The sequence below is a fragment of the Mesoplodon densirostris genome, chromosome 3, assembly GCF_025265405.1.
Source record: "Mesoplodon densirostris isolate mMesDen1 chromosome 3, mMesDen1 primary haplotype, whole genome shotgun sequence".
NCBI classification, from domain to species: Eukaryota; Metazoa; Chordata; class Mammalia; order Artiodactyla; family Ziphiidae; genus Mesoplodon; species Mesoplodon densirostris.
Genome location: NC_082663.1, coordinates 111,599,149 through 111,614,214, shown reverse-complemented (window position 1 = coordinate 111,614,214; position 15,066 = coordinate 111,599,149). Strand labels below are relative to the sequence as shown.

The 15,066-nt window shown below is 36.8% G+C and overlaps 1 protein-coding gene across 2 annotated transcripts in view; it reads left to right on the top strand.

Moving 5' to 3' along the window:
- FNIP1 (folliculin interacting protein 1) overlaps window positions 1–11,726 on the top strand; it is a 133,626-nt gene extending 121,900 nt beyond the window's left edge. Inside the window, exons 16-17 of one of the 2 annotated variants that reach the window (XM_060093321.1) lie at window positions 6,402–6,517; window positions 8,970–11,726. In XM_060093321.1, coding sequence (XP_059949304.1) covers window positions 6,402–6,517; window positions 8,970–9,048 — 195 coding nt within the window. In that variant the 3' untranslated portion in view covers window positions 9,049–11,726. The remainder of the gene's footprint in view (window positions 1–6,401; window positions 6,518–8,969) is intronic. The other variant, XM_060093322.1, reaches the window with a different exon arrangement.
- The last annotated feature ends 3,340 nt before the right edge of the window (window positions 11,727–15,066 follow it).

The following is a 15,066-nucleotide window of genomic DNA, read 5'->3' as shown; positions in this document are numbered from 1 at the left end:
TGGGGAAGCTGGGATGAAGTGAGAGTAGCAGTGACATATATACACTACCAAATGTAAAATGGATGGCTAGTGGGAAGCTGCTGCATAGCACAGGGAGATGAGCTCAGTGCTTTGTGACAACCTAGAGGAATGAAATTCTGATACATGATACAATATGAATAGAAAGTTACAGTAAGTGAAACAAGCAAAATACAAAAGGACAGATATTGTTGTGGTCCCACTTACATTAGGTATCTAGAATAGGCATATTCATAGAAACAGAAAGTAGATAGAGGTTACCAGGGGTGGTGGGAAGAAGGGCATGAAGGGTTACTGTATACTGGGTACAGAGTTTCTATTTGGCATAATGAAAAAAAGTTCTGGAAGTGGATAGTGATGATAGTGCAGAACATTGTGAATGTACTTAAATGCCATTGAATTGTATACCTAAAAATGGGTAGTGTGGTAAATTGTGTGTGGGTATGTGTGTGTGTGTGTGTATATATATATATATATATATATGGATGAATTTTATTATAAACATTTTATATAATTTTTTTCACTTAAGTTATTTTCAGCCTACATGAGCATTATACCACAAAATATACACCACAAAGTAATGTATGCCAAGAAATACATTCAATTGTTTTTTTCTGAAGAAAAAGAAAATGTGTTTTTCTGAGAAGCTTTAACAGCAGCTGGTTTCCATTGGGAAGAAATACTCTGCAAGAATTTAGTGTTTTAGCCCCTGCACCTCATGCTTTTTTCTTCATACATATATATCATCCATTCACATGAAAAATCACCTATTTTAGTGAATTGAGCAAGTTAATTGACAATAAACAAAATATATGTTTTAGTTTTTAATATTCCAGCTTAGAAACATTTCTACTAAGGCCTATAGAGCACTCTCTGTGAGCTGTTGCAAAGTTTTTTTCTTTTGCTCTTCACAGGAGAATGCAGCATTTCTAATTTAAATACATTTGTAATGTATTAATTTGAGTGTTTTATTTATGAAATTTGGAATAAAAACGTATTTTTTAAAGTTCTGGATATGGGTAGTGGTGACACCTGCACAACATTCTGAATGTACTTAATGCCTCTCAGTTGAACACTTAAGTGTTTAAAATGGTAACTTTTATATGTAAAATGGTAAATTTTATATTATGTGCAATTTACCACGGTAAGAAATAACTGTAGACTCTAAATCTTTGATATGAGCTAGAGAAGGTTTACACTCCTTTAACTAAAATTGCATGCTTTAAAAATGTGCTCCAGAGGGCAGACAGCAGAAGCAAGAAGAACTACAGTCCTGCAGCCTGTGGAACAAAAACCACACTCACAGAAAGATAGACAAGATGAAAAGTCAGAGGGCTATGTACCAGATGAAGGAACAAGATAAAACCCCAGAAAAACAACTAAATGAAGTGGAGATAGACCACCTTCCAGAAAAAGAATTCAGAATAATGATAGTGAAGATGATCCCGGACCTTGGAAAAAGAATGGAGGCAAAGATCTAGAAGATGCAAGAAATGTTTAACAAAGACCTATAAGAATTAAAGAACAAACAAACAGAGATGAACAATACAATAACTGAAATGAAAAATACACTACAAGGAATTAATAGAATAACTGAGGCAGAAGCACTGATAAGTGACCTGGAAGACAGAATGGTGGAATTCACTTCTGCAGAACAGAATAAAGAAAAAAGAATGAAAAGAAATAAAGAGAGCCTAAGAGACCTCTGGGACAACATTAGACACAACAACATTCACATTATAGGGGTCCCAGAAGGAGAAGAGAGAGAGAAAGGAGCCGAGAAAATATTTGAAGAGATTATAGTCGAAAACTTCCCTAACATGGGAAAGGAAATAGCCATCCAAGGCCAGGAAGCACAGAGGGTTCCACACAGGATAAACCCAAGGAGAAACATGCCGATTCACATAGTAATGAAATTGGGAAAAATTAAAGATTAAGAAAAAATATTGAAAGCAGCAAGGGAAAAATGACAAATAACATACAAGGGATCTCCCATAAGGTTAAGAGCTGATTTCTCAGCAGAAACTCTACAACCCAGAAGGGAGTGGCATGACATGTTTAAAGTGATGAAAGAGAAGAACGTACAACCAAGATTACCCAGCAAGGATCTCATTCAGATTTGATGGAGAAATCAAAAGCTTTACAGACAAGCAAAAGCTAAGAGAATTCAGCACCACCAAAGCAGCTCTACAACAAATGCCAAAGGAACTTCTCTTAGTGGGAAACACAAGAGAAGAAAAGGACCTACAAAAACAAACGCAAAACAATTAAGAAAATGGGAGTAGGAACATACATATCAATAATTACCTTAAATGTGAATGGATTAAATGCTCCAACCAAAAGACACAGGCTCGCTGAATGGATACAAATACAAGACCGATATATGTGCTGTCTACAAGGGACTCACTTCAGACCTAGGACACATACAGACTGAAAGTGAGGGGATGGAAAAAGATATTCCATGCAAATGGAAATCAAAAGAAAGCTTGAGTAGCAATACTCATATCAGATAAAATAGACTTTAAAGAATGTTACAAGAGATAAGGAAGGACACCACATAATGATCAAGGGATCAATCCAGGAAGAAGATATAACAATTATAAATATTTATGCAGCCAACATAGGAGCACCTCAATACATAAGGCAAGTGCTAACAGCTATAAAAGAGGAAATCGACAGTAACACAGTAATAATGGGGGACTTTAACACCTCAGTTATACCAATGGACAGATCTCCAAACAGAAAATTAATGAGGAAACACGAGCTTTAAATGACACAATAGACCAGATAGATTTAATTGATATTTATAGGACATTCCATCCAGAAACAACAGAATACACTTTCTTCTCAAGTGCACATGGAACATTCTCAAGGATAGATCGCATCTTGGGTCACAAATCAAGCCTCAGTAAATTTAAGAAAATTGAAATCATATCAAGCATCTTTTATTTTTATTTTTTTATTATTATTTTTATTTATTTATTTTTTTTCTTGCAGTACGTGGGCCTCTCACTGTTGTGGCCTCTCCCGTTGCGGAGCACAGGCTCCGGACGCGCAGACTCAGTGGCCATGCCTCACGGGCCTAACTGCTCCGCAGCATGTGGGATCTTCCCAGACCAGGGCTCGAACCTGTGTCCCCTGCATCGGCAGGCAGACTCTCAACCACTGCACCACCAGGGAAGCCCTCAAGCATCTTTTCTGACCACAATGCTGAGATTTGAAATCAGTTACATGGGAAAAAAACGTAAAAAACACAAACACTTGAAGGCTAAACAATACGTTACTAAATAACCAAGATATCACTGAGGAAATCAAAGAGGAAATCAAAAAATATCTAGAGACAAATGACAATGAAAACATTACGATCCAAAACCTATGGGATGCAGCAAAAGCAGTTCTAAGAAGGAAGTTTATAGCTATACAAGCCTACCTCAAGAAACAAAAAAATTTCAAATAAACAATCTAACCTTACACCTAAAAGAAGTAGAGAAAGAACAAACAAAACCCAAAGTTAGTAGAAGGAAAGAAATCATAAAGATCAGAGCAGAAATAAATGAAATAGAAACAAAGAAAACAATAGCAAAGATCAATAAAAGTAAAAGCTGGTTCTTTGAGAACATAAAATTGATAAACCATTAGCCAGACTCATCAAGAAAAAGAGGGAGAGGACTCAAATCAATAAAATTAGAAATGAAAAAGGAGAAGTTACAATAGACACTGCAGAAATACAAAGCATCCTAAGAGACTACTACAGGCAACTCTGTGCCAATACAATGGACAACCTGGAAGAAATGGACAAATTCTTAGAAAGGTATAACTTACCAAGACTGAACCAGGAAGAAATAGAAAATATGAACAGCCCAATCACAAGTAATGAAATTGAAACTGTGATTAAAAATCTTCTGAGAAACAAAAGTCCAGTACCAGATGGCTTCACAGGTGAATTCTATCAAACATTTGGAGAAGAGCTAACACCCATCCTTCTCAAACTCGTCCAAAAAATTGTGGAGGGAGGAACACTCCCAAACTCATTCTATGAGGACACCAAAACCAGACAAAGATACTACAAAAAAAAATTACAGGCCAATATCACTGATGAATATTGATGCAAAAATCCTCAACAAAATACTAGTAAGCAGAATCCAACAACACATTAAAAGGATCATATACCATGAGGAAGTGGGATTTATCCCAGGAATGTAATGATTCTCCAGTATATGCAAATCAACCAATGTGATACACCATATTAACAAATTGAAGAATATGGTCAAACCATATGATCATCTCAATAGATGCAGAAATAGTTTTGGCAAAATTCAACACTCATTTATGACAAAAACTCTCCAGAAAGTGAGCATAGAGGGAACCTACCTCAACATAATAAAAGCCATATACGACAAACCCACAGCAAACATCATTCTCAATGGTGAAAAACTCAAAGCATTTCCTCTAAGATCAGGAACAAGACAAGGATGTCCACTCTCACCACTATTTTTCAACATAGTTTTGGAAGTCCTAGCCATGGCAATCAGAGAAGAAAAAGAAAAAGAATACAAATTGGAAAAGAAGAAGTAAAACTGTCACTGCAGATGACATGGTACTATACATAAAGTATCCAAAAGATGCCACCAGAAAACTACTAGAGCTAATCAATGAATTTGGTAAAGTTGCAGGATACAAAATTAATGCACAGAAATCTCTTGCGTTCCTATACACTAGTGATGAAAAATCTGAAAGAGAAATTAAGGAAACACTCCCATTTACCATTGCAACAAAAAGAATAAAATACCTAGGAATAAACCTACCTAGGGAGACAAAAGACTTGTATGCAGAAAAGTATAAGACCGTGATGAGAGAAATTAAAGATGATACAAACAGATGGATATATATACCATATTCTTGGACTGGAAGAATCAATATTGTGAAAAGGACTGTACTACCCAAGGCAATCTACAGATTCAGTGCAATCCCTATCAAATTACCAATGGCATTTTTTTATAGAACTAGAACAAAAAATCTTAAAATTTGTATGGAGACACAAAAGACCCCGAATAGCCAAAGCAGTCTTGAGGGAAAAAAACGGAGCTGGAGGAATCAGGCTTCTGGACTTCAGACTATACTACAAAGCTACAGTAATCAAGACAGTATGGTACTGGCACAAAAACAGAAATATAGATCCCAGGAACTGGATAGAAAGTCCAGATTTAACCCATGCACCTATGGTCAACTAATCTATGACAAAGGAGGCAAGGATATACAATGGAGAAAAGACAGTCTCTTCAGTAAGTGGTGCTGGGAGAACTGGACAGCTACATGTAAAAGAATGAAATTAGAACACTCCCTAACACCATACACAAAAATATACTCAAAATGGATTAGGGACCTAAATGTAAGACCGGACACTATAAAACTCTTAGAGGAAAACATAGGAAGAACACTCCTTGACATAAACCACCGCAAGATCTTTTTTGACCCACCTCCTAGAGTAAGAAATGAAAATAGGGCTTCCCTGGTGGCGCAGTGGTTGAGAGTCTGCCTTTCGATGCAGGGGACGTGGGTTTGTGCCCTGGTCCGGGAGGATCCCACATTCCGCAGAGCGGCTGGGCCCGCGAGCCATGGCTGCTGAGCCTGTGCTCCGCAGCGGGAGAGGCCACAACAGTGAGAGGCCTGCATACCACCAAAAAAAAAAAAAGAAATGAAAACAAAAATAAACATATGGGACTTAACTAAGCTTAAAAGCTTTTCCACAGCAAAGGAAACTACAAAGGATGAAAAGACAACCCTCAGAATGGGAGAAAATACTTGCAGACCAATCAACGGACAAAGGATTAATCTCCAAAATATATAAACTGCTCATGCAGCTCAACATTAAAAAAAACAAACAACCCAATCCAAAAATGGGCAGAAGACCTAAATAGACATTTCTCCAAAGAAGGCCAAGAGGCACATGAAAAGCTGCTGAACATCACTAATTATTAGAGAAATGCAAATCAAAACTACATGAGGTATCACCTCACACCCGTTAGAATGGGCATCATCAGAAAATATAGAAACAACAAATGCTGGAGAGGGTGTGGAGAAAAAGGAACCCTCTGGCACTGTTGGTGGGAATGTACATTGATACAGCGGCGGGGCCGTGGGGGTGGTGGGATGAATTGGGAGACTGAGACTGACATATATACACTAATATGTGTAAAATGGATAACTAATAAGAACCTGCTGTATAAAAAATAAAATAAAATTCAAAAAATAAAAATGTGCTCCAAATTTTAGTTTATGTTGGAATAACTAAATAGAATTGTCAAAACATGATGCTTTGGAATTTGCATTACTTAAGAGTTGTGCAATTTCTGACTTGATTCTTGTTTTCCTCCTAACTGCAGTGTGTAATGCATCTTGAAGACCGGTTACAGGAGCTATACTTCAAGAGCAAAATGTTATCTGAGTACCTGAGGGGGCAGATGCGTGTTCATGTCAAGGAGCTGGGAGTGGTTTTAGGGTATGTTCCTGATTCCTTTTCTGGCTTTGCTTTCTCGTTTCACTGTTTATTTAGGCAATGAATATTTCTCAGAATTGCCTTTTTTCTTTTTAAGTTTTTTGTCTTGTTAGAAGCAGTATACTGTTATCATCTGGGTTGTTCTATACCAGCGGTCCCCAACCTTTTTGGCACCAGGGACCGGTTTCGTGGAATACAGTCTTTCCACCAACGGAGTGTGGGGAATGGCTTAGGCAGTAATGCAAGTGATGGGGAGTGGCTGATGAAGCTTTGCTCACTTGCCTGCCGCTCACTTCCTGCTGTGCAGCCTGGTTCCTAACAGGGCACAGACTAGTGCCAGTCCATGGCCTGTGGGTTGGGGACCCCTGTTGTATACAGTATAAAAGCAGAACCCTGTCCTACACTGATCTGAAATGCACTGTCCCTTGTGCAATTACAGTAGGTTGAGAATTTAGTCGAATAAAAAGGAATTAAAGTCTAAATTTTTGCATTAGAAAAAAATAAGTAAGTATTCATTTTTATTTATTAAATATGTTGTAAACTCATCATTCCCAGCATCTGCCCGGCCATCCAAATGATCTGATTGAAGTAATGGCACTCTATGGATGATGGTATATTATCTACATATTATTACTCCTTCCCCATTATCTATATATTATATCTTTATACTCTGAAGTTATTCCTGGGAAGAAGCTAGTTATCTAACATGCTAACTGAAGGACAAACAGGAAATTGGCAAGAGGCATAGTATAGCCCCTTTCATTATGTTCTGTGGTCACTTTCCCTGTGTTCTATGTCCACTTTGTGTGTGTGTGTGTGTGTGTGTGAAAATTATTTCTTGAAATGCTGGTTGAATAAATTAAAACAAGCTAGAACTTTTGTCTAATTTCAGCTTTTATGAAGGGAGAAAGAGCCAACATCGAGTTGCTACTGTATGTCTGAAACCAAATTAAATTCTTTCATTAATGTTATTGCTTATTATCCAGATTGGAAATAGATGATTCTCTGCATGTAATGCCTTTATTTTTAGAAAATTTAAACTAATTTTTAAAGTAATGTACATATAATGAAAGTTTCAGTACATTTTGGCATAAAGTGAAAAGTAAGTTGTATCGTCTTTTCCTCAACTTCCAGTCCTCAATCGAACACAGTTAATGGATTGTTTCTTACAGAATTTTTAAATGTGTAGGATTAAAAATATAAATTAGTTTGTACTCTATATATCTTTGTGCAGCTTGCCTTTTAATGTATCTTGAATATTTGTTCATTTAAGCACATACCACACATACTAAACTATATCATTTTTAATGGCTGTATTGCATTCCATTATATGGTGGAATTTATTTTCAGTTTTTTGCTGTTACAAATCAATGCTAGAATAAATATAAGCCTTTGAGGTTTATAGGATAAATTCTTTGATGTAGAATTTTTGAATTAAAGGGCATATGTGATTAAATTGTTGATATTTTGACGGTAATAGTAAATGCTATCCAGAAAGTACCAGAATAAATTTTCATGAACAGTGGGAAGCACACTCTTCTTACTGCTATTTATTACCAAACTTTTTAATCTTTGCCAAGCTACTAGCTAAAAAATGAAATCTGATTTTATTCAGATTTATTCTCTAACCAGGAGTGTGTCTGTATAACTTATTTTGATATTTATTGGCCATTTTTCTTTTCCTATAAGTTATTTGTGGTAGGTTGTATTTTTAAGAGGCTTCCATTATGTCTTCCCAGTAAATCTTATTATAGAAACATTTGTATCCAAAACAATATGTCTGCACACTATTATTCTGTTATTATACTATATAATATTTCTTTAAGAAAATTTTTATTTATTTATTTATTTATTTATTTTTGGCTGCGTTGGGTCTTCGTTGCTGGGCATGGGCTTTCTCTAGTTTCAGCAAGCGGGGGCTACTCTTGGTTGTGGTGAGCGAGCTTCTCATTATGGTGGCTTCTCTTTGTTGTGGAGCACAGGCTCTAGGCACACAGGCTTCAGTAGTTGTGTCACGTGAGCTCAGTAGTTGTGGCTCACAGGCTTAGTTGCTCCGCGATATGTAGGATCTTCCCGGACCACGGCTCGAACCTGTGTCCCCTGCATTGGCAGGTGGCTTCTTAACCACTGCGCCACCAGTGAAGTCCCTATATAGTATTTCTTAGACGTTATTCCTTGCCCTGATGCATGGTCCATCAGCACATCAGTGAGATGGTTTCCTGCATTCGTGACTTTGTTACTGTTGGGTTTCAGAGGCTTTCTTTTTAAAAAATCTTTAGTTATGGTTTTTACTTACTGAAAAATTTCTAATTTTCATTATCTTCAGTTCTCTTACCCTTTTCCTTTTGGCTAGGGTGGCCAAGCTCCTTGAGTGGAGATGTATAGTGACTTTATAGATAGAAGTCATTGCCTGTAGAAATAAACCTGAACTGAGATTTTTTTTTTTTAATTTCAGGATTGAATCCAGTGATCTTCCTCTTCTGGCTGCTGTAGCAAGCACTCACTCTCCATATGTTGCTCAGATACTACTTTAACAGAAAGGCCGTTGGAAATTAACTTTGGTGGAAAGTTCAGTAGAAACCAAGGAAGCAGTCACAACTTGCATTTATGGCAATTGTTTTTCTCTGTCAGACCTTCATCTGAATGAGTCAGTCACCTGGGTGGGTATTCTGCATTGCAGTGCATATTGTGTCATCACTGGATGGCTTTTTCATTTTGATTGGACTTCTGGTTGGTGGCAGATTTTTAACCAAGTGAAACTAAAAACAACATTTGGGGGGAAAGCATTTGAAGAAGCCAAAGTGTAACTTCGACGTTTCTACAAAATGAATAACATTGAGGAATTTCATTATGATCACTACAGTCTTGCCACAACCCATAAGTAGGAGGAACGGATATCTCATGATTAAATGGCTCAGAAAGAGCCATTTCATTAGTTCTAATTCTTTATTTCTAAGGTACAAAGATCTATGAAACTTTATTTGTGTTTTTTTGTTTTTCAATTCAAAATAGCTAATTTCTGGGTATTTCTCAAAGTATTTTAAACAGCTTGTTAATTAGAATAAACTCAGAATAAAGTGTATAAATCTGTGTTATGTTATCCACCCAAGTGTACATATGTATCTATTTTTTAAGAAAGAAGAGGTAGAAATACAAGATTGGTAAACATGCCTTTTTAAAAAATATATTTTCAACTAGGATTAATTGTATATAATGTTGAAATATTACTTTCTGGTGATTTTTCTGTTTCACACACCTTAAAATATAAGTAAAGCCAATCTTTTTTTAAGGCTGAGGAATATAGATTCCCAAAATAAGAATACTACTTTATACCATTTGTTTTGTTTATAAGTATAAGCTAATTCTTATAAATGTTAATATTTACGTATTTGCATTTAATTTAATAAATTAAAATTAGGATTAAAAATTGCACCAAAGCATTGGCAGAAATAATACTATTTTCTTTAAAAGTGCTCAGGTAGCCGAGGCTCTTGGTTTCGGTATCAGCCCTTCTTGAACCCATAGAAACTGAATATTTGTTTCACTGCTTCATAATATTCAATTTACACTAAAAGAGCTCATTAACTCTTAAGATTATTTTTTTCTCTAATAGCTCCTCTCTTCCAAAAGTAATTTTTTCAAAGATTTCAACTTTTCAGTTGTTATTGTTTTTGTATATATTGTAGAGTGTTGCTTGTGAGAAAGGCTAATATGGAACCAAACTCTTGTAAGTAATGTAAATAGAAAGATGGGTAGATAAAGTTTTCATTATGCTCTACTACCTCAGTTTACTTGAAATACTACATTATAGTTTATCCTTTACTTACCTGGTCTAAGATGCTTTTAATGCTAGAAGTGAAGCTGGTTTCTGCTTTCATGAACTATTTTCATCATAATTAGTTGATTAGCTTAAAACAGAAAACCACTTGCTCATTCTGTTTCTAGGTACACTTTGTCTATTATGCATCTGTTCTTGCTATTTAAATTTTCAATAATTAAGGAAGATTTCTGTGGTTTATTTAGTCTTTGACCTTGAATTTATAGCATTGGGTCACATTTTGTCTTACTCTAATCTCCAGCTAGACTAAGAAGAAATGGTTATTTTAATAGAATGTAAACCTGAAATTGGTGTGCTTGCAGTCGCTTTGGCCCCTGTGTCCTATCAGCTGGTCCCAGTTAGTACCAGAGTCTTCCATGGATGACTTGCTGTCAAAGAGTGTTTATGGATATATTTTCGTTAGCTTAATTTTTTAAGTCTATTCATTAATGAAGTTCTTCTCTCATCTGTTGTTTGGAATTTTATGAATCAATCTCTAGCAGAATTCAGAATATAGAAAAGATCATATGTGGCCACTGTACATTTTTTTTTAATTGTAGTTCAGGATATGTAGGAGGTAGACAGTGTCTTTTTTATGTGTGTTATTGTTTAAATTAGTCATTGAACTATTCACAGTCCCTTCTATTTGAAATCTCTAATAAATTACCATTTAGGAAATCTAGTCTTCAATAAATGGATGGCTCATGCTACTGTAATTCTTAAAACTAAGCTTTGCTTGAAAGGAAAAGGCCTATAGTTTCTTATAGAATCATCAATCCTTATAGGATTCCTGAGTTTTATAATTTGCAATCCTTCTGTAATTTCTGCTCCTTCGTCATAGTCATTCTTGCATTACACAAAGCCCAAGGAATGAGCTGCTACTTCTTTAAAGTGTGATCATTATGATGAATGTGAAAAGAATTTTTGGCCTGTTCAAAATAATTTTTTTCAACTTCTTACGGTACAGATAGATATATGTTACACATTTTAAAAACCTGTTTGTTGCAACAGGAGATGAAAAAGGGATCTTTTACATTATAGATTTAAAACTAATTTTTCCTGTATATAAACTAATTGGTTTGATTTTAAATATTCCTGGCTTTTATTAATATGTCTTAATTTTGAGTTTGAAAATGTTAAGTGCAATAAACATACTAGCACAGATTTCATTTTGTTGCAATTGGCATACACTGGGGATGATCACTTTAAAAAAAACAGATTTTACACAATGCCTACTTCTGGTAGATGTCTTATGAGATTGTTATGCTTTAAGTTATTTAGATGGTGGGAGATGTAAAATGTAAATACTTGTTTCTTGTTCTGTATACATTTCTCAAATGTACGCCTGTATTATAATAACCTCCCAGTTCTAGGGGATATTTGTGCAATAAATACACGTCAATTTGATGGATGATGTTGGTCTTTCTTTCACATTTAATAAGGTATATGTAACATGGATTCTGGTGCCAGCCCACCTGGATTGTTTTCCCAAATGTGACACTTCTAGGCTCGTAACCTTGTTCATAATGTCCTTCTCTAATCCTAAATTTCTGTATTGGTAATTTAGTAGAATCTACTTTATGAGGTTGTTGTGAGAGTCAAGTGAAATAATGAATGTCAAGAATTTATCTCAATGCTTGGCACACTCCAAATGCTCAGTAATTTTGGGGTGCTATGGTTGCTAGGTAATCTGTCCAGTCTTTGCTGTACAGCTCCTATCTATTTTATTTTGGGAGAAATTTAACATTTATTCTTTATTTTTTTTATTTTTGGCTGCGTTGGGTCTGTTGTGTGCGGGCTTTCTCTAGTTGCGGTGAGAGGGGCTACTCTTCGTTGCGGTGCACGGGCTTCTCATTGTAGTGGCTTCTCTTGTTGCAGAGCCTGGGTTCTAGGCGCGGGCTCCAGTAGTTGCAGCACGTAGGCTCAGTAGTTGTGGCACGCAGGCCCTAGAGCGCACGGGCTTCAGTAGTCGCAACATGTGGGCTCAGTAGTTGTGGCTTGTGGGCTCTAGAGTGCAGGCTCAGTAGTTGCAGTGCACGGGCTTAGTTGCTCTGCAGCATGTGGGATCTTCCCGGACCAGGGCTCAAACCCGTGTCCCCTGCACTGACAGGCGGGTTCTTAACCGTTGCGCCACCAGGGAAGTCCTAACATATATTCTTTTGAGTTAAAGTGTAGTAACCAAAAAATATGGTATATTCTTACATTTGACCTAATCTTCACAATGACAAATTGAAATTTTCTTTAAATGCTTTTGTGAAAACAAACTGAATATCAATCATTTAAAACTAGAAGAAGCCATGTAAACTTGTCAGGAACATTGTATCTAATTAAAATTACTACTGACTTTATTATTTTATTTATTTATTTTTGGCTGCATTGGGTCTTCGTTGATGCGCATGGGCTATCTCTAGTTGCAGCAAGTAGGGGCTACTCTTCGTTGAGGTGCGCGGGCTTCTCATTGCCTTGAGAAGGCAATGAGAAATAGCTTCTCTTGTGCAGAGCACAGGCTCTAGGCGTGTGGGCTTCAGTAGTTGTAGCACATGTAGTAGTTGTGGCTCGCAGGCTCTAGAGTGCAGGCTCAGTAGTTGTGGCGCACGGGCTTAGTTGCTCCGCGGCATGTGGCGTCTTCCCAGACCAGGGCTTGAACCCGTGTCCCCTGCATTGGCAGGCAGATTCTTAACCACTGTGCCACCAGGGAAGCCCCTGACTTTAAAATTAAACAAAAAATTGGCCTGTTGGTTTGGGTTCTAATCCCGTTCTGTTCATGGATTTGCATGTCCCTTTGAGCAAGTCTGTCGTCTTCATCTGCATTGTAGGGAAGTCACCTCTTCCATCAGTCCTTAGCGCCTGCTCTGCAGCAGTGATTCAACCCTGAGTAGGCTGTTGGGAAGGTGCCTTACTCAGGTTGGGTTGATTTGGGCAGAGTTATGCTAGGAGGCAGGATTAGGCCAGGGGCTTTTTGCAGTGCCTGTTTTTATATTATTTTACATTTATCATTCTTACATTTGACTGAAGAGACTAAGTGCACTGTTTTAAAGCAGAAAGGAAGTATCAAGTATTTGGGAAGCATTTATCAGATATTTTAGAGGTTTATAATTACCTGAGTTTATATGTGCTGTTCTTTGATAAAAATTTAAAGAAATCTTGCAACATTTCTGAGAAGCATAGATTCTGCTAATGAGAAACTGAAATACAGAGAATTTAATCTGAGGTCATATAGTCTTTCCTGTCTCAGAACAGAATGTTTCCAACTAGGATGTGGTGACAGATGTGTTGTAAAGACACCTGAGATTTCTTTGTCTTTGCCATTGTAGGAGGTGTAGGGGTGGGATGGCAAGTGGGACCAAACATGAGCTGAAGGTGCACTGGGGGCTGGGGAATTGTAACTCTGAGTGAGAAGGACTTAGGCAGATAGAAAAGGGGGAAGTTGGAGACTGTAATGCTTCCTGTCCTTGCTTTATAGTGCAGACTGTAGACTTGGCCATGTTTGTTGTAGAGTTAAGATTTGAAACTTCGCTAAAGAAAAGAAAATACAGGCAATCCAAAAGAGAGTTTTAAAGAATTTTCTTTTAAATTTTTTAAAAGAAATTTTTAGCAAGAGATTTTTAAATGGATGAAATTTCCATCGATTATCTTTTCAGGAGAACTTCTGGTCTTAAAGCATATGCTTGGGTCAGGGGCTTCTTTCTTGCCAGCACTCCAGGATTTGGTCCCCTTATAACGTTTCCTTTAAAAGGGACACTCCTTTTCATAAAAGTATGAGCCTAGACCTATCCCTTCATCAGGTTGCAGACAGCTCTCTGCCCAGAGATCTGATTAGACCTCCCCTAGGTATAACTGTATTTAAGGAGAGCATTAAGTTGAAGAGGCTGAAGATTCCTTCCTTTCCAAGTGACCATTGTAACAAGGACAGTCCCAAAACATGTCTTTATATTCATCTCAACACTCAAAGTAAAATTATTGATAAAAGCAGTGTTACCTAAATTGTCTCAAAGGGAATAACATTGTTGAAGTGTTGTTGTATAAATATAAAGAAGATATTATTTCCTCAAGAAACTTGTGATGCCACTTTTGTGTCATACATTTGCTTCCATCACTCACAAGTCAATACCCTTCACTGTTTTGGAATTAAGATGGGTCAGACTAGTCCAAAACCTGAGTTAGTTTAAAGTAATTTTCAAACCTGGTTGCCTATTAGGAACACCTAGATAGTGTTTGGAAAGTATTAATTCCTAGACCCCACCCTCAAAGATTCTTATTCAGTGACAGAAATTGGGCCAGAAAGTGCTCTTAGTTTTCAACTAGTAGCGACTCAGTTTCCCAGCATACTCCAAATCTGAATTCCTTACTCCATTCCAGGTGCTATTAAAACCAGTGCTCTTAACTTCAGTCTTTTGATGGTTTGCTGTTGTTCTGCAAAGATGGCCATATGATTGTGTGTGCCTAATGAGTATTCAGTTTTGCATAATAGAATAGTTGTCTAGCCAGATATCTTTCTTTGCCATTGGAAAGCAATCAAGTGTCTATCTTTTTAACAGCAAAATCCCCTCTTAATCACTTAGTCCTTAGATAGATCAATTTGTTCATTTAGCAAATATTGATTGAGCACCTGTTATGTGTTGGGCACGGGTCTGGGTGCCAGGGATAAGTCAGTAAATAACACACACTTTCTCATGAAGTTTACATATTTCCTGCTGGTGGAGGAGATAGACAAAGATATTATGCTGTCAGGTTG